The sequence below is a fragment of the Vulpes vulpes genome, chromosome X (assembly GCF_048418805.1).
Source record: "Vulpes vulpes isolate BD-2025 chromosome X, VulVul3, whole genome shotgun sequence".
Lineage (NCBI taxonomy): Eukaryota > Metazoa > Chordata > Mammalia > Carnivora > Canidae > Vulpes > Vulpes vulpes.
The window spans coordinates 51,939,302-51,958,252 of NC_132796.1; the positions used below are offsets into that span (position 1 = coordinate 51,939,302).

General features: G+C 39.9%; 1 protein-coding gene across 1 annotated transcript; it reads left to right on the top strand.

Annotated features, from left to right (window-relative positions):
• Nucleotides 1-327: 327 nt before the first annotated feature.
• Nucleotides 328-7,742, top strand: AWAT1 (acyl-CoA wax alcohol acyltransferase 1). Its single transcript, XM_025982834.2, has 7 exons — nucleotides 328-522; nucleotides 1,443-1,550; nucleotides 1,820-1,890; nucleotides 2,782-2,986; nucleotides 3,756-3,927; nucleotides 5,452-5,651; nucleotides 6,063-7,742. Exons 1-7 carry the CDS (start codon nucleotides 447-449, stop codon nucleotides 6,215-6,217), a joined length of 987 nt encoding a protein of 328 aa, XP_025838619.1. The 5' UTR covers nucleotides 328-446; the 3' UTR covers nucleotides 6,218-7,742.
• Nucleotides 7,743-18,951: the final 11,209 nt, after the last annotated feature.

Below are 18,951 nucleotides of genomic sequence, written 5' to 3' on the forward strand. Positions count from 1 at the left end.
GTGTCTCTCAACAAAAATCTATACTAGGTGATCCCCACCCCAAAAACTATCTAGAGCTCCCTGACCACCAGCCACCTCATTGAGATCACAACCCCTGTAGTCTCAGAGTGGCCTATGAAAGGTATTTCCCTTGTCTTGATCTCTGAGTCACTAGGACTAGATGGTAGTCCTTACCTTTCTTCATGCTGATGTCTTAATAATCTCAGGAAAGAGTCAAAGGGCAAATGGCCAGGGCCCAGGGTTCAGACCTGATGGGGCAGTCCTTGGTACTCCAAAGCCTGCCTCCTGCAGTGGGTCATAGGTGTGGGGCAGGACAAAGAAGGAAAAGAGAGGTGAAAATCCTCCTGATCATACGCATTCACTGTCGAGTGAGCTTCCAGAGGCTGGTGCCACCACTGGTTGGAAGAGTGTTCTGGGATCTTTGTCTCCTCAGGTTTCTGAGCATCATGCCTTGTCTCAAGCAGCCTACGCACTTCCAGAGTCTGATACTTCTACAATGGCCCTTGAGCTACCTTGCCATGTGTGAGTACTGATCCAAGAGCGCACAGCAAGAAACCAGAGTCAGAGGCCAGGGCCAGATCTGGGGTGAATTTCATGCTCATGCGAAATCTCATGTCCTATCTTTGATCATCTCAGATGATACTACAGAATAAGACTTGAGTTCCATGATTGCCCTGGAGAAAGAAGAGATACCACAGGACACAATGAGAACAAACAGAGGGGTAGAACAGGGTCATGATGGTTATGAGTAGATCTGGCTAATTTTAGTCACTTCTTAATCCTCACTATCTGGAAGGGGGAAATGAGTCCTAGGGAATAGGCCTGTATATCTACCAGAATAAGGAAGCATGGAGAGTGGGACTGAAGAAGCATTAGAATTACAGACTTGGAGAAGTAGAGCCTATGTTTATACCATAGAGTTTACCATTCTGGGATGGGGTGGGGTGATAGCATGTGGGGAGAGAGTGATAATGGAAGGAATGGTGAATGGAAAACAGTAGAGGGATGCAGATGCTTAGGTGGCAGGGTGTGAGGAGATGTGGCTAGTATATGGGCAAGGAAAGATGATGAGCTTGTGGCTTAACTAGGGTTTGGGGATGGTGGACAGTGAAGGAGACAGGAGACAAGAAGGAAAAGATGGTGGATGAATGGGAGCAGGGGGGAAAAGCTGGTGGTAAGCAGGGAGCAGTAGAGGGATGGTGAGTGGGTGGGGAAGCAAGTAGATGGGGATTATAGGGAATTAGAGAAATAGGGCTGGTGTATGGTAGATGAGAGAGGGAATGTTTGAAGGACAAGTAGACATGGATTCTGGATGGGCAAGAGTTGGACTGTGCAGAAGGCCAGGAACAGGGGCTTGAGTAGTTTGGAGAGCTCTTAATGGGGACGTATATGGGCAAGTTTTGCTGGCAGCCCAATTTTGGTCTGACCTACTCCCTCATCAGTTTGGATCTTGCAGCCATTGCTCATTTACTTGCTGTTTACATCCTTGTGGCCACTACCAGTGCTTTACTTTATCTGGTTTTTCCTGGACTGGAAGACCCCAGAGCAAGGTAAGACTTATGGACCTAGAAAGAACAAGGCCTAAGAATATTCCAGCTTAACTTGTAACCAGAGAGTCCCACTCACCATGCCACAAGTCCCTCATCCAAATTCTCAGAGACACAGGACCTGGACCAGCCAAGACTGTCTTGGGGCCATTTCCTTTTCCACCTCTCTAGCAGAGCCATGCTCCCTCCATGCTGTTAGGAAAGCCCTGAGTAAGCGGGAGGGATGGGGTTGGCACACACAGACACCACCCCCACTGATATTTCTGTCTCAGGTGGAAGGCATTCAGCCTGGGTAAGGAATTGGTGTGCCTGGACCCACCTCAAGAACTATTTTCCCATTACGGTAAGTGTCTTTTCCCCAACATCTCCCACAGTTCCCAAAATACTGGGCATTTATGCTAAGTAACTAGTGTTGTCCTTAATGAAAATGAGCATACCAGAGAAGTCTCAGTGCAGGCCAGACATACTTCAGGACCCAACGGCGCTGCTGGTTACTTGCTACTCTGCTAGCATACTTTAGACACCCTTGGCATGACCTAGCAGATGATACACATGGAAATGCAAATACAGTTCAGTTTAACAAACATTGATTGAAAGCCTACTCTATACCACATGTTAGAGGTACAGAGAAGTGATCAGGATGCAATCTGCCATCAAGGTGCTCACATCTAATGAGAAAGATAGACAAGTATGTATTTATGATTTGGTACAAGGTATACAAGTAGTTCAGATGAGGGGTAAGAAAAAGCTTCACAGACATGGTGATGCTTAGGCAGGGTTTTCAAGTTTAGCAGAAGTTAGTTAGGCAGAAACTGGAAGGGGGTTGAGAGGAGAGCGTATTAGGAAGACTTCTAGAAATGTACTGCTATGCTGATCCTCTGAGCATTCTTTGGAGTAGACAACAAACATTGCCCTAATTTTCAGAGCAGAGCTTGCCGACCTTTTCACATAATAGCACTCTTACAAAATGATACCATGCATAAAATGCACTGAGATAAATGACCTAAACTACTTGTAGCCATAGGCAAAAAAACCCAGCAGTTCTAGCTGCCCCAGATCCTACCTGGTTTCCCAGGAGCTAAGGAAACCAATATCTTGGCTCCTTGAAACCCACTCATGGCCTATGTTGAAAAGCTCTGCTTTAGAGATTGTCCTGATTACTGAAGTGTCTTCACCCTTGCTTCTTCACATGATCTCATTTCACCACCTCTGGCACTTCTCTCCATGGCTGCAGATCCTGAAGACTAAAGACCTGTCACCGAAGCACAACTACCTCATGGGGGTTCACCCCCATGGCATCTTGACCTTTGGAGCCTTCTGCAACTTCTGCACTGAAGCCACAGGCTTCTCAAAGATCTTCCCAGGCATCACTCCCCACTTGGCCACACTGTCCTGGTTTTTCAAGATCCCCCTTGTTAGGGAGTACCTCATGGCCAAAGGTAACTCTGACCATACTTACTGGAGCTTCTGGCCCATTTTCTGTTAGGGGATGCACCTTTTAAAGCCCCATCCCCTACCTCTCAACCAACTCTCACTCACTCCCATCATAGCATAGTAGTTAAAGCATATATTCTGGAGTTAAACTGTCTGGGTTTGAATCCTGGCTCTGCCAGCTACTGTGTGGTCTTCAGCATGCTATTGGTCTCAGTTTCTTGATCAGCAAGGTGATGCTGACGATAATAGTCCAACCTCAGATGTGGTTTGATGGCTAAATGAGATAATACAAGTAAAGTATTCAATATGAATGAAATGTATTCAAATGTATTCAAATGAATGAAAGTATTCAATATGAATATCAATATATTGATATTCAATATATCAATATGCCTACCACAGACCATATGCTCAGTAAATAATAGCTTTTGCTATTTAAAGGCAATAGAGGAAAGGAAAAGAGTAAGATTATAGCTGATATTCAGAAAGTCCTTCTAGTTATACCATTGGAAACCTTCCTACTATAGTTTTGACTCAGTGCCTCCGATATTGGAGGCAAGTGGAGATATTGCCTCAAAGTGAAACATGTTGGGTTCACCTAAAGCCTTCTTTTTTCCACACCCTTTGTCCCATCTCATTGATTCTCCTTCTGGGACTCATGGGAACAGAGGGCGTACAAACAAGCCAATGAGGAGTAGAGCAGAGGGTGTTCTCTCTTAGCTATTTTCTCCTCTCCTTATTTCGCTCCTGTCTCTGCTCCTTGATTCTCTTTAGGTGTGTGCTCTGTGAGCCAGCCAGCTATCGACTACCTGCTAAGCCATGGCACTGGCAACCTCGTGGGCATCGTAGTGGGAGGGGTGGGAGAGGCCCTGCAAAGTGTGCCCAACACTACCACCCTCATCCTCCAGAAGCGCAAAGGGTTTGTGCGCACAGCCCTCCAGCATGGGTAGGTGTTCCTCCCTGGGCTAGGGTGGGTGGCCTTATCTGAGCAGTATCACCTACTAGGTGATGCCAAGATTAATCAGATATGAGTCTTGCTCTCATGGAACTTACTAGTACAGAGGGGAGATGGTCCTAGAATTTTAAAAAAGTTTATGTCATCCACTCCTTCTAACCAAACTGGACCAATTCTTAGGAAGCCAAGCAAGAAACTCAGATTCATTATCAGGGGGCGTGTCTAGGACTCCCTTAATATACAGATGATGCCCACATCATCTCTATTAATATTAATATCTACATCTGTTTGTTAATGGTAAATGAAAGGGACAGGCAGTACAGTATGGTGAGTATGTGCATGGAATCTGAAGTAAGGGGGCCTGATTTGAAACCCTGGCTCCATAATTTACTGTGCACTCTGAGACAGATTACTTAACTATTCTGAGTCTTGGTGTTTTCATTTTCATAACGTGGTTACAAATAATTGTACCTACTTCATACAGTCATTGTGGGGCTTAAATGAAGTCATCTACAGAAAACATCTACATGTGTCTGTCACACAGTAACTGGTAGATAATTATTAGCCACTTTAATTCAGGCATAAAGATAGCAGGAAAAGAGCAGGTGCCCAAGGCTGGAGCAGTGGGGTGCACCATAAGGTCAGGAGGTCAGCCTAGTGAACACAGAGACAATTGTCCTATTGTAGATTCAAAGGAAAGGGAAGTAGTTCGTCTAAGGCCCTTGCCTGAAGGGCCTGTTCATCAGTTTGGAGCATAACATAAGAGAGAGTTCTGAGCTGAGAGGAAGGAATCCTGGGTTCTAGTCCAGGTCCTGTCACTCACTGACTGCCTGAATGACTTTTCCCCTTCAGAACCTGGGCTTCTGGATCTGTAAGATAAAGAAAATACCCCCCCACACACACACACACTGTGCCCTGCACTGTCTCTGCTGTAAGGATTCAGTAAAGTAACACATATCAGAGTGCTGAGAGATTACTAGTAACTCACAAAGATTTGTGTAAGAGAGACCATGTTCTCTTTTCTCTCACAGGAAGACTTAAGGAGCCTGATTCTCAATGGCCTGAGAGCGACATGACTTTCCTCTAATCTCAAGGAATAGAATACCTTATGCATAGTCCCTGTGGGTGATAGTCATATCATAATATATGTATCTGTGCAATATTATCATCTTCTCTATGCTTCCTACTAGTAGAAACAGGTCAGATATTTCTCTGCATGACACTTCCTGGAAGCTTTTCTTTACATGATATAGGTTTTTGGGGTTCTCTGCCCAAAACCCTCTTCCTTCCCTACACCCCCATATCTTGCCCTTGTGATCTTGCCCAGAGATAGCATTCTCACTGGACTTGAAAATTTCAAGGCAAAAGACAATAAATACAGGAGCCCTGTTTAGTGCAAGAAGAAATGCTTTATGTCACAGGGATTTTGTATAGGTAAGAGCCTGGCCAGGGTTCTTCCTGGGTGATTCTCATTTGTAGCCTGTGTTTGAGAAATAAATTGAGGTTTTCTTTTAGGGCACATCTGGTTCCCACCTTCACTTTTGGAGAAACTGAGGTATATGAACAGGTGTTATTCCATAAGGACAGCTGGATGTACAAGTTCCAGAGCTGCTTCCGCAGTATCTTTGGTTTCTATTTTTGTATCTTCTATGGAAGAGGCTTCTGCCAAGGCTCCAATGGGCTCCTGCCATACTCACTGCCTATCATCACTGTAGGTGAGTGCTGCTTTTAGCCCCAAGGCCACCTCAGCTCTTCTTTTTTAAAGATTTTTTAAAATTTATTTATTCATGAGAGACAGACAGACAGACAGAGAGGCAGAGACACAGGCAGAAGGAGAAGCAGAATCCATGCAGGGAACCCGACATGAGACTCAATTCCGGGTCTCCAGGATCACGCCCTGGGCTGAAGGCAGTGCTAAACCACTGAGCCACCGGGACTGCCCTACCTCAACTCTTTCTTGACCTCAACCTCAGCCCTCTCCTCCCCGCCCCCACCAAAGAAAAGGGTGGCAGAGAGGGAGAAGCTGAGACCTGACTTGGCAAGTGAAAGGATCTGGCTCTGGGAAGAAGGTGGTTAAAGGAAGAGAAGATTCTAATACTTGCCCCTTCTCTTTTTTCCATCTCCAGTTGGGGAGCCTCTGCCACTGCCTAAAATTGAAAAACCAAGCCGGGAAGTGGTGGACAAATATCATGCACTCTATATGGATGCCCTGTGCAAACTGTTTGACCAGCATAAGACCCAGTATGGCTGCTCAGCGACCCAAAAGCTGCTTTTCATGTGACCGAATGAGCTTGCATGCCCAAGAGCATGTGCTTTGGAGAGGAGACTCATTTGCTGCTAACCAAAGGGGAGAGAAAAGGAGATAAAGGAAGGCTGTGTATGGTAGGGGAGGACATTAGGAATTCCTTCCTTGCCACAAAGCCCTTGTAGTTGCTGTCCTGAGGAGCTTTACTCAGTCATTCTGCAAAAGGGGGCATCCTGAGGCCCCTCTGGCCCAACCATGGGCATGCTAGGGACAGACATGCTTCCTGTCTCCCCCCCCCCCCCAATGGCTTTCTTCCCTAAGCCCAACCCCTGGGTCCTGAAGGACTCAAATGATAACCAAACAGTTTGAGTAGCTACCACTCAGGTTGTTCTTGTTTTATCATAACGCATTTTCAATTGGGATATTTTGCATACTAGAAGTTTAACTTGTTTAAAGTGTAAAATTCAGTAATATTTAATATATTAACAGAGTTGTGCAACCACTAATTTTCTAACATTGTTCAGCACCACAAATAAGAAAGCCAGTACACATTAGCAGTCACTCCCCATTCCTTCATCTCTCCCAGCCACTAGTAAACATTAGTCTACTTTTCGTCTCTATGGATTTGCCATTTCTGGACATTTCATATAAATGGAGTAATGGACTACGTGGTTTTTTAGGACTGGCTTCTTCCTCTTAGCATAATGTTTTCAAGGCTTATCCAGGTTGTAGCATGTATCAGTACTTCATTCTTTTTGTGGCTGAATAATATTCCATTGCACGTATACACAACAGTTTTTATCCATTCACCAGTTGATGGACTTTTGGATTGTTTCCACTTTTTGCCTACTATGCCTACACTGCTAAAAACATTCATATACAGATTTTTGTGTGGCAATCTTCTTTCTACAAATATGAAGGCTTCCTTTATCTCCACACTACTAAGCTAACAAGTGTGCCTTTCAGATAAATCAAAGGGAACTTATTCAGGATTACTTTTCAGTTGACAGAGGCATTTCACAGAGGTCACTTTGTCCTCATGATGGTCCTCTAACACCATAATCCCAAGGCATTTGCTACCATACAAAAGTCTACCATGGGAAATCCGCTTTATAACTATATTTTAAAATCTTACTAAGTTCTGCTTAAAAGTTTTTCCTAAAGTTGCATTCTGAGAATTTTAAAAGAGTAAATAAAAACACAGATGTCTCTTCCTTCATAAGGCAACCAACAAAAGACACTCTTAAAAACACAGCAAAGGGATGCCTGGGTGGCTCAGTGGTTGAGTGTCTGCCTTCAGCTCAGGGTATGATCCTGGGGTCCTGGGATCAAGTCCTGTATTGGGCTCCTGCAGGGATCCTGCTTCTCCCCCTGCCTATATCTCTGCTTCTCTCTGTGTGTCTCTCATGAATAAATAAAATTTTTTAAAAAACACAGCAAAGGTATACACCTGAAACTAACATAATATTATGTGTCAACTATACAAAAAAAAAAAAGTAGTGAAGGAACAAAAGTTAAAAGATCATTTAAAAATTCATTCAACTCAATAGCAAAAAAAAAACAATCTGATTTTAAAGTGGGAAGCAGACTTAAATAGACATTTTTCCAAAGACATCCAAATAGCCAACAGATACATAAAAAAAAGATGCTTAACATCACTAATCATTAGGGAGGTGCAAATCAAAACCACAATGAGATATTACCTCATACCTGTTAGGATGACTACTATCAAAAAGACAAAATATAAGTGTTGGCAAGGATGTAGAGAAAAGCAAGTCCTCATGCACTAATGGTGGAAATGTAAATTGGTGCAGCCAGTATGGAAAACAGTATGGAGGTTCCTCAAAAAATTAAAAATAGAACTACCATATGATCCAGCAATCCCACACCTGGGCACTTCCATAGGAAGTGAAATTATTATCTCAAAGGGATATCTGCACCCCGTATTCTTTGCAACATTACTCACAAGAGCCAAGACATGGAAATTAGCCTAAGTGTTCATTGACAGATGAATGAATAAATAAGATGTGGAATATAATGGAATATTATTCACCATTAAAAAGAAGGAAATCCTGCCATTTGCAACATGGATGGACCTTGAAAGCATCATGCCAAGTGAAATAAGTCAGACAGAGAAAGACAAAAACTGTAAGATCCCACTTATATGTGAAATCTAAAAGAAAAAAAGCCAATCTCATAAAAACAGTGTATAGAATGGTGATTGCTAGGGGCTAGGGAATAAGGGAAGTGGGGAGATGTTGGCCAACGCTGATGAGTACAAGTTTCCAATTAGAGACGAATGATTTCTGGGGATCTAATGTACAGGATGATGATTTAAATTAACAATAATATACACTCGAAAATTGCTAAGAAAGTAGATCTTAAATGTTCTTATTACAAAAAATTGTAATTATGTGAAGTGATGGATATGTTAACTAACTTTATTGTAATCACTTTGCAATATATATGTATATCAAATCATCATGTACACCTTAAACTTACACAATGTTATACATTGTATCTCAATAAAGGGGAAAATTAGATTACCTTTTTTACTTTCCTTATTTCATACTTCTTAAATCTTCAGTTTTGGTGGGGTCCCACCCTTTCTTTCACTTTATACTGTTTCAATCTGAAATATCTATCTCTTTTTAAAAAAATTTTTTTATTGGAGTTCAATTTGCCAACATATAGCATAACACCCAGTGCTCATCCCGTCAAGTGTCCCTCTCAGTGCCCATCACCCAGTCACCCCCACCCCCCACCCACCTCCCCTTCCACTACCCCTTGTTCATTTCCCAGAGTTAGGTGTCTCTCATGTTTTGTCACCCTCACTGATATTTTCAATCATTTTCTCTCCTTTCCCTTTATTCCCTTTCACTAATTTTTATGTTCCCCAAATGAATGAGACCATATAATGTTTGTCCTTTTCCGATTGACTTATTTCAATCAGCATAATACTTTCTAGGTCCCTCCACATTGAAGCAAATAGTGGGTATTTGTCATTTCTAATAGCTGAGTAATATTCCATTGTATACATAGACCACATCTTCTTTATCCATTCATCTTTCGATGGACACCGAGGCTCCTTCCACAGTTTGACTATTGTGGACATTACTGCTAGAAACTTCGGGGTGCAGGTGTCCCGGCATTTCACTGCATCTGTATCTTTGGGGTAAATCACCAGCAGTGCAATTGCTGGGTCGTAGGGCAGATCTATTTTTAACTCTTTGAGGAACCTCCACACAGTTTTCCATAGTGGCTGCACCAGTTCACATTCCCACCAACAGTGCAAGAGGGTTCCCCTTTCTCCACATCCGCTCCAACACTTGTTGTTTCCTGCCTTGTTAATGTTCCCCATTCTGACTGGTGTGAGGTGGTATCTCATTGTGGTTTGGATTTGTATTCCCCTGATGGCAAGTGATGCGGAGCATTTTCTCATGTGCTTGTTGGCCATGTGTATGTCTCCTTTGGTGAAATTTCTGTTTATGTCTTTTGCCCATTTCATGATTGGATTGTTTGTTTCTTGGGTGTTGAGTTTCATAAGTTCTTTATAGATCTTGGAAACTAGCCTTTTATCTGCTTTGTCATTTGCAAATATCTTCTCCCATTCAGTAGGTTGTCTTTTAGTTTTGTTGACTGTTTCTTTTGCTGTGCAGAAGCTTCTTATCCTGATGAAGTCCCAATAATTCATTTTTGCTTTTGTTTCCCTTGCCTTCATAGATGTATCTTGCAAGAAGTTGCTGTGACCAAGTTCAAAAGGGTGTTGCCTGTGTTCTCCTCTAGGATTTTGATGGAATCTTGTCTCACATTTAGATCTTTCATCCATTTTGAGTTTATCTTTGTGTATGGTGTAACAGAATGGTCTAGTTTCATTCTTCTGCATGTGGATGTCCTATTTTCCCAGCACCATTTATTGAAGAGACTGTCTTTTTTCCAGTGGATAGTCTTTCCTGCTTTGTCGAATGTTACTATTTCTCTTTTTTAAAAGATTTTATCTATTTATTCATGAGAGACAGAGAGAGAGAGAGGCAGAGACACAGGCAGAGGGAGAAGCAGGCTCCACGCAGGAAGTCCGACATGGAACTGGATCCCGGGACTGGGCCGAAGGCAGGCGCTAAACCGCTGAGCCACCCAGGGATTCCTGAAATATCTATTTCTAACCCAAATTTCTCTCATAAGTGATTTACCTCAAAACCAATATATCCAGTTTACCAATTTTCAACAAACACCTTAATATCAACACATCCAATAGCAGGTGAAACATCTTAACCCTCCCAATCTCACATTTTATCACCAGATCCTGTTAATTTTACCACCTTGATATTAATCCAATGTGTCATTTTCCCTCTCCACTGTCAGAACCTAGTCAAAGCAATTTCTAGATAATTGCCACTACTTCTACTAGAGTCCTCTATCACCAATCCATTTATCACACTGGTGCCAGAGTGCTCTTATTAATGCTAAGTCTGACTTGTTAGACCTCTGCTTAAAATCCCTTTTTGCTCCTACAGTGCTTCTACCAGCATATCTTGAATTACGTTTGGGGTACCATTAATGTTCCACAGATGCTAATAAATATTACAAAGAAAAAAATTATTATGTGGTCAAATAACTGTGGGAGATGCTGGATTAAACAAAGTTAGATGGATGTATTTACTGAATTATTTTCAGAATCGTCACTACAGTAATGGGCATTGTGACTATCCAAGAGGGAGTATTTAGTATTTCCCAAGCTTACCTGATAATAGAATCCTTGTTTCAAATAACACCTATTACCATCTCATGGAACATTAAGTGTTTCTCTAAATAGAGTCTTGCAAATGCTGGTCTACAAGATAAAGTACAAACCCCTTGATATGGCAGAGAAGGCTGCTGGTAATATAAAGTAGCTGATTTGATTTGGGAGCCTATCAGATTAGGTAGGAGAAACCTTGGTAGGAGTCACTGGGACTAATTGGATGAGTCAAAATCTCATAAGAGGTAACCTAAAGTAATTGAATAAAAAGGGGAATTGGATTTCAATTTATTCTCACCTGTTTGAGTTGTTCAGGAGGAGCAAACTACAGCAGAATTTTTCCAGAAAAGAACCTTAAGGGCACACATGGGAATGAGGCTATAACATAAGAGTGAAATAACAAAGGGATTCCAGTGTAAGACTCAGCTTTCTTAGTAGCATCAGTCACATACTCCTTCTCAAAAATTCTTTCCCCCCATATCTTTGCTCCTCAGCCTCAGACTCTCCTCTACAATGCAATCTCTTGCTCTCTCTCTGTCTCCTCCTCCATCCCTGAATATTTTTGAGATACTCTAATACTCTAAGGTTTTGCTCCTCACTCTGGATGTTACAGTAATGTTGTATGAAGTGATCATCAAGGGAAATAATCAGTAAGATTTAATCATGGAATATGAAGGCAGGAAGGAACATTTACTAAGAGTGTCCAGAATGGTAACCCTAGTGGGCCAAATGTCCAGGGACCTCCAGAGGTAATCACGGAGGCAGAAAGTGAGCAGAGTACTTGAGTGATATCCAGAGGGCTGCCTCATAGAGGGGATGTCTGTACTTATAGTCAGAGTTCAACGCTTCCCCATCATGAAGTTCAACAAAGACCCTTCATACTCTGACCCCCATGAATATCCAATCACCACTATCATAGTCTAAAGTAGTACACTGGGGGATCCCTGGGTGGCGCAGCGGTTTAGCGCCTGCCTTTGGCTTAGGGCGCGATCCTGGAGACCCGGGATCGAATCCCACGTCAGGCTCCCGGTGCATGGAGCCTGCTTCTCCCTCTGCCTGTGTCTCTGCCTCTCTCTCTCTCTCTCTGTGACTATCATAAATAAATAAAAATTAAAAAAAATAAAGTAGTACACTGGACTACTTCATGTTTTCTCAGTATTTTCACATTTCTTTGCCTTCTCTCTACAAAGTAAAGCATATTCACCTTTTAAGTCCACATCAAATATCACCTTCTCAGTGAAGCTTTCACTAGGCAAAATTAATAACCCCCTCCTCCATTCTTCCTTAGCCTTTTGTTGGCTCTACTAATAAGAACTTGATTTTGTCAGTCTTTACTAATGGTTAACCTCATTAAGGGTGTAAAGGAGGAACTTGAAATTTTCACTTCTACTTTCTCTGCATTTATGTATGAAAATCATATGGTCTCACAGTACATGCTTTGGAATTCCTCATATATCAAGGGTCTGCCATATAGTGTGATTGGAGACTTCAACACTTGGCTATCAGAATATGACAAGTCATGTAGACAAAAAGCTAATTTTTAAAAAGTATGGTGCAGAATAATACAAGTAACGTAGACTAGACTGTCAAATGATAATGATTAGGACAAGGAATACTTTCTTTTAAAGTGCACATGAATCTTTACAACTATTATTTAGTATTTGAATTCAAAATGCTCTTAATATAAAAGGTAGAAATTCCATATACTATAGTCACAAGATACAGTAGAGTAAAATTAGAAATAAATAATGAATATAGAAGAAGGGAGCATAGGCAGCAATTTCTCTGACATTTACCATAGCAACATTTTTTTAGATATGTCTCCTTAGGATAGGGAAACTCAAGCAAAAATAAACTATTGTGACCACATAAAAATAAAAAGCTTCCACACAGTAAAGGAAACAATCAACAAAATTAAAAGGCAACCTACGGAATGGGAGAAGTTACTTGCAAATGACATACCTGATGAAGGGTTAGTATCCAAAATATATAAAGAAATTATACAACCCAATACCCAAAAAACAAATAATCCAATTACAAAATGGGCAGAAGACATGAACAGACATTTCTCCAAAGAAGACATACAGATGGACAACAGACACATGAAAAGATGTTCAACATCACTCGTCATCAGGGAAATGCAAACCAAAAAACTACAATGAGATATCATACCTATCAGAATGGCTAAAACCAAAAACACAAGAAATAAGTATTGGTGAGGATGTGGCAAAAAAGGAACCCTCATACACTGTTTGTCTGTTAGTATTTAACAGACATGCTTTAGAATGTATTCTTCAACATGAAAGATTGTTGGTGGGAATGCAAACTGATGCAGTCACTGTGGAAAACAGTGTGGAGGTTATTCAAAAAATTAAAAATAGAACTACTTTATGATCCATCAATTACACTACTGGGTATTTACCCAAAGAATAAAAAAAAACATTTAATTCAAAGGGATACACGCATCCCTATGTTTATAGCAGCATTATTTACAATAGCCAAATTATGGCAGCCCAAGTGGAAAACAGTATGGTGGTTCCTCAACAAATTAAAAATAGAAATATTATATGACCCAGTAATCCCACTACAGAGTATTTACCCAAAGAAAACAAAAACACTAATTAGAAAAGATACATGCATCCCTGTGGTTTTTGCAGAATTACTTATAATAGCCAACATATGGAATCAACCTGTGTCTATTGATAGACGAAAGGGTGAAGAGGTGGTATATACGAATGGAATATTAGCCATAAACAAGAGTGAAATCTTGCCATTTGTGACAACATGGATAGAGTCAAGGTCAAACAATGTTAAGCCAATTTCTTTACTACAGGATTTATCCAGAGCTTTTAACATCATAATGCCTACTGTGAATTTCTAAGAGGAATGGGTTCTATATTCAATATCTATCAACTTGACCAAGAAAAGGTTTTTCTTTTATTTTTTTCCTGAGGTATATCTCAAGAATCTATTGTGCTATGATACATTTTAGGAGACACTGCTCCAGTAAGTAAAATGTAATATCTCAATCTCACTTGATCAGAGGGCAGGAGTTAGCTTATATTTCCTGCTCTCCTAGATATCTTGCTCTCCACCACAGGCAAATACAAGATCAAGAAAAGTACTTTTATTTTGCAGGAAATCCCATTGCTTTTCAAATCAGAAGAAAGACTTTTCTTCATTCTTGTAATAAAAATTAAAATATTTTCCCTGCAAACCTTTCCCTTTTGAGATAGAGTGTACCAGTTAGGACCACATTTGACTGCATGTAACAAAAACACTTTTGTGGTGGGGCAACAAAATAGGTGTTTTGTTTTGTTTTCTTAAAAGATTTTATTTATTTGTATGAAAGGGAGAGGGAGAGAGAGCATGTGAGCATGAATGGTGGGGGATCAGAGCAAAGGGAAAAGCATATTCCCCGCTGAGCAGGGAGCCCCACTTGGGGCTTGATCCCAGAACCCTGGGATCATGACCCAAGAGGAATGCAGATGCTTAACCCGACTGAGCCACTCAGGCACCCCTGGGTGTTTTTTTTAGGCAAAAAAAAAATTCCAGCCCAAAGGTGGGTCCATTGCTCAAGATAATCCTTGAGCTTATCTGCTCACAACTTTTTTAGTGTATGTTTTATGTCTTTATGATTGTAAAATGGTTGCTCGATTTCTAAACACCTCATTTGTGTTCTACACAGGAAGAAAAGGGTAAAAAGCATAAGGCAAAAAGCTAAAGGATCTAGTAAACTAAATTGTTTTCCTTTAGTAGGAAAACAATAGCCCTTCTAGAAACCCTATCCAGTAGATTTCTGCTTAAATCTCATTGGCTAGAACTAGGTCATGTGGCCACCCTGAGGTATACATTTGAGAAGTTTGGTTTATTGCTGCCCCAAACAAAATTGAGGTTCTCTGGGTAAGAAAGATTGGGATAATGGGTATTGGGTAAGATACTGTCAGAGTCTGTTATATATTGCTTGGCTTACTTCCGATTTAAAAACTGGTTTTCCCATATTCAATTTTTGTGACACATTAAAGTCCTTTCTGAAAGAGCTCATGTACAAAAACAAGATTAACAGTATATCATTTTTGCATATTTATAATGGACTTAAGCAACTTTTTTGAAAACCAAGAACCTAATTAATCTTAAACAATTTAAATCTTTCAATTGTCTTGTACTCATTGTATATATTCTATTGTAGCCGGACATCACCACTACTCTTTCACATGTAAAGCTTTATATAGTCTGCATGTGAGAATGCTTGCTACATAGTAAGTCAACATTAATAGCTGTCAGCCATGTTTGAATATTCATCCAATAGACTTCTTGAGGTAGTTGTCTGATTTATGTTCCCCCTGTCCCTGGCATATAATGGGTAATCAATAAATATTGCTGAATGAAGTGAATAAATTAGTAAATATCTGAGGTGTCCAGAAAGACCTAAGGGCCCCAATTTATCAATGAAGATCCAACCCCAGAGTAGGCAGAGATCAGCTTGCCAGGTGAGAAGATAGTAGAAATACAGAAAGAATCAACAATTGATTCAAAAGTAGTTTGGTATTTGAGCACCTCAGTGTCTCAGTCAGCTGACTATCCGACTCTTGATTTTGGACTTGGGTTGTGACTCAGGGTCTGAGTCATGAGATTGAGCCCTGTGTCAGGCTTAGCTCTTGCACAGCTTGGAGTCTGCTTATCCCTCCTCCTAGCACCCTTCTTGCTTCCTTGCTCACCTCCCTAAATAAATAAATAAATAAATAAATAAATAAATAAAATCTTTTTTTTTTTAATAAAATCTTTTAAAAAAGACAAAAGCGGTTTGTTACTGATTCTTCACATATTGGTAATTTTGGTAAACCAGAGATGGTTTACAACATTTTATGAATCTTTAAACATTTTTGTTTTCAAACTTTGAGGTTTTTTTCATTTTTAATTTGTGAAGGTATCGTCAAACCAGCAGAGCTGGCATAATTGTCTAAGAATGAATTAGAAATAAAACTCAAAAAGGTATGAGGAAAACCCCACATCTGAAAAATTTTGAATTATTTTTATCATTTAACTTTTAAGAATGCTTTTTTTTGTTTTTTGTTTTTTTTAGCTTCATGTTTTTATTTAAGTTCCAGTTAGTTAATATACAGTGTAATAATTGTTTCTGGAGTAGAATTTAGGGATTCATCACTTACATACAACTCATCATCATACAATTCATCAATTTGTTTATTTGAGATTTTTCTTGTTTCTTGAGGTAGGCCCATATCAATATAAACCTCCATCTTAAAACTGCTTTTGTGGGGCGCTTTGGTGGCTCAGTGGGTTAAGCATCTGAATCTTTTTATTTATTTATTTAAACTCAATTTGCCAACTTATAGTATAACACCCAATACTCATCCCATCAAGTTTCCTCCTGAAGCATCTGGCTCTTGATTTCAGCTCAGGTTATGATCTCAGGATCTTGGAATCAAGCCCCATGTCATGCTCCAAGCTGTGTGTAAAGCCTACTTAAAATCCTCTCTCTCTATCCCTCTCCCTGTGCCCCCTCCCCATCTTCTAACTTGTGCTCTCTCACTCTAAAAAAAAGAACTGCTTTTGCTGCATCACCAGAATTCTATACCATTTTGTTTCCTTTTTCATTTGTTTCCAGGAAGTTTTAAATTACCTCTTTGATTTTTTTCATTGACCCATTGACTGTGTAGTTGCATGTTGTTTAGCCTCCAAGTGTTTGTGTTTTCTCAAGTTTTTTTTCCTTGTGGTGGATTTCTAGTTTCATATCATTGTGTTTGGAAAGATAATATGATTTCAATCTCTTAAATTTTTTGAGACTTGTTTTGTGGCCTAATATGTGAGTTATCCTGGAGAATGTTCCACATGTACTTGAAAAGAATGTACTTAACTAACTAGAATTTAAACTAAAATTTAAAAAAATAAAATAAATTGAAAATAAATTTTGAAAATTAAGAAAGAAAAAAAGAAAGCATGTATATTCTGCTGGGTTTTGATGGAATGATCTGGGTATACCTGTTAAGTCCATCTAGTCTAATGTGTCATTCAGAACCACTGTTTCCTTATCGGTTTTCTTTCTGGATGCTCTATCCATTGACATAAATGGGGTGTTATTAGTCCCTTATTATCATACTACTGTCAATTTCTCCCTTTATGTTTGTTAATATACTTTATATATTAGGTGCTCTTACTTGGGATTCATAGGTATTTACAATTGTTATATCCTCTTGTTGGACTGATCCCTTTTTCACTGTGTAATGCCCCTCTTTGTCTCTCTTAATCTTTGTTTTAATGTCTATTTTGTCTGATGTAAATATTGCTATCTGAGTTTGAGTTGTTTTTCTTGTTTCATTTCCTTTTGCATGGCATTTTTTTCCTATTCCTTCACTTTCAGTCTGTATGTGTTTTTAGGTCTAAAATGATTCTCAGAAAAATAAATAAATAAAAATAAAGTGATTCTCCTGTAGGCAATATATAGATGAGTCTTTTTTTTCATCCATTAAGTCCCCCATATCATTTGATTAGAGCATTTAGACCAATTACATTTAGTAATTTTTGATAGGTATGCATTTGTTGCCATTTTGTTCATTGTTTTCCTAGTTGGTTTGTAGTTCTCTATTCCTTTCTTCTCTTGCTCTCTGTCCTTGTGACTGTGTCTTTCTTTACTATTATGGTTGGATTCCTTTCTCTTTATTTTTTGTGTATCTATTATAGATTTTAGTTTGTGATTACCATGAGGTTCATATATTTCATCATAAATATATAATTTTTTATATTAAGTTGATGGTCACTTAAGTTAGAACACAATCTCAAAGCACTATGTTTGTACTCTCCTCTTCCATGTTTCACATATATGCAATCATAATTTACATATTTTTATTTTGTAAATCTCAACTAATTTTTTAGTTACAATTTATTTTATTACTTTTGTCTTTTAACCTTCATACTAACTTTATAAGTGATTAGTTTACTATCATTATTATATGATGGCTTTTACTTGTGAAATTTTTCATTTTATGAATTTCTTACTTCTACTTATGACCCTTTTTTTTTCCACTTAAAGAAGTCCCTTTAACATTTCTTTAAAGGCTGGTTTAGTGGGGACAAGCTCCTTTAAATTTTGTTTGTTTGGGAAACTCTATGTCTCCTCTAATTCTGAATGATAACCTTGCCAGGTAGAGTATTCTTGGTTGTAGGTTTTTTTTTCTTTCAGCACTTTGAATATATTATGCCACTTTTTTCTGGCCTTCAAGGGTTCTGATGAAAAATAATCCGATAGCCTTTTATAGTTTCCCTTGTATGTAACTAGTTGCTTTTCTTTTGCTGCTTTTAAGAATCTCTTTATCTTTAATCTTTGCCATTTTAATTATTATATGCCTTGGTGTGTACCTGATTGGGTTCATCTTGTTTGAGACTCTCTTTGCTTCCTGGATCTGGATATATGTTTCCTTCCTGAGGTTAGCAGGAACAGTCTGAGTTCTGGAGCACTCTGCACAGGGGCTATCCTGGTGGAACAGCTGGAGGTGAAGTGGACACAGGTGGGAGAGGTTTCCCTGGGGTGCTCCATTCAGGGGCTGCCTTGGCAAATTGGCTGCAACTGAAGTGGGCAAAGAGCCAGAGTGTCCTGGAGAGCTTTGCACCCATACCACCTAGGTGAGATGGTTGGAGTTGTGGTGGACACAGTCCAAGGGTGTCCTGATATTCACCACACTGGGGCCACCTTGGTGGGACAAGTGGAGCTCAGGTAGTCAAGAGTAGGGGAGGCCACCTTGAAGGAATGACTGGAGCTGGTATGGGTTAGGGTCCCTGGGATCACTGAGGCAGCAGGCTGGCTAGAGTGCCCAGACCCCATTCCAATCTGCAGTATCAAGGTGGAGGGGGGATGTAAACAATGGTGCTCACTGGCACCTCCAACCCTGCATAGTGTTCCAGCCGTTCTGCCATTTAGGGGATGCCCTAGCATTAGTTCATTTATAGTCTAGTTGCCTTTTAAACCATGGCTTTTTTCCTGTGCCTGATGGAGAGTGAAATACCAGAGACTTAGCAT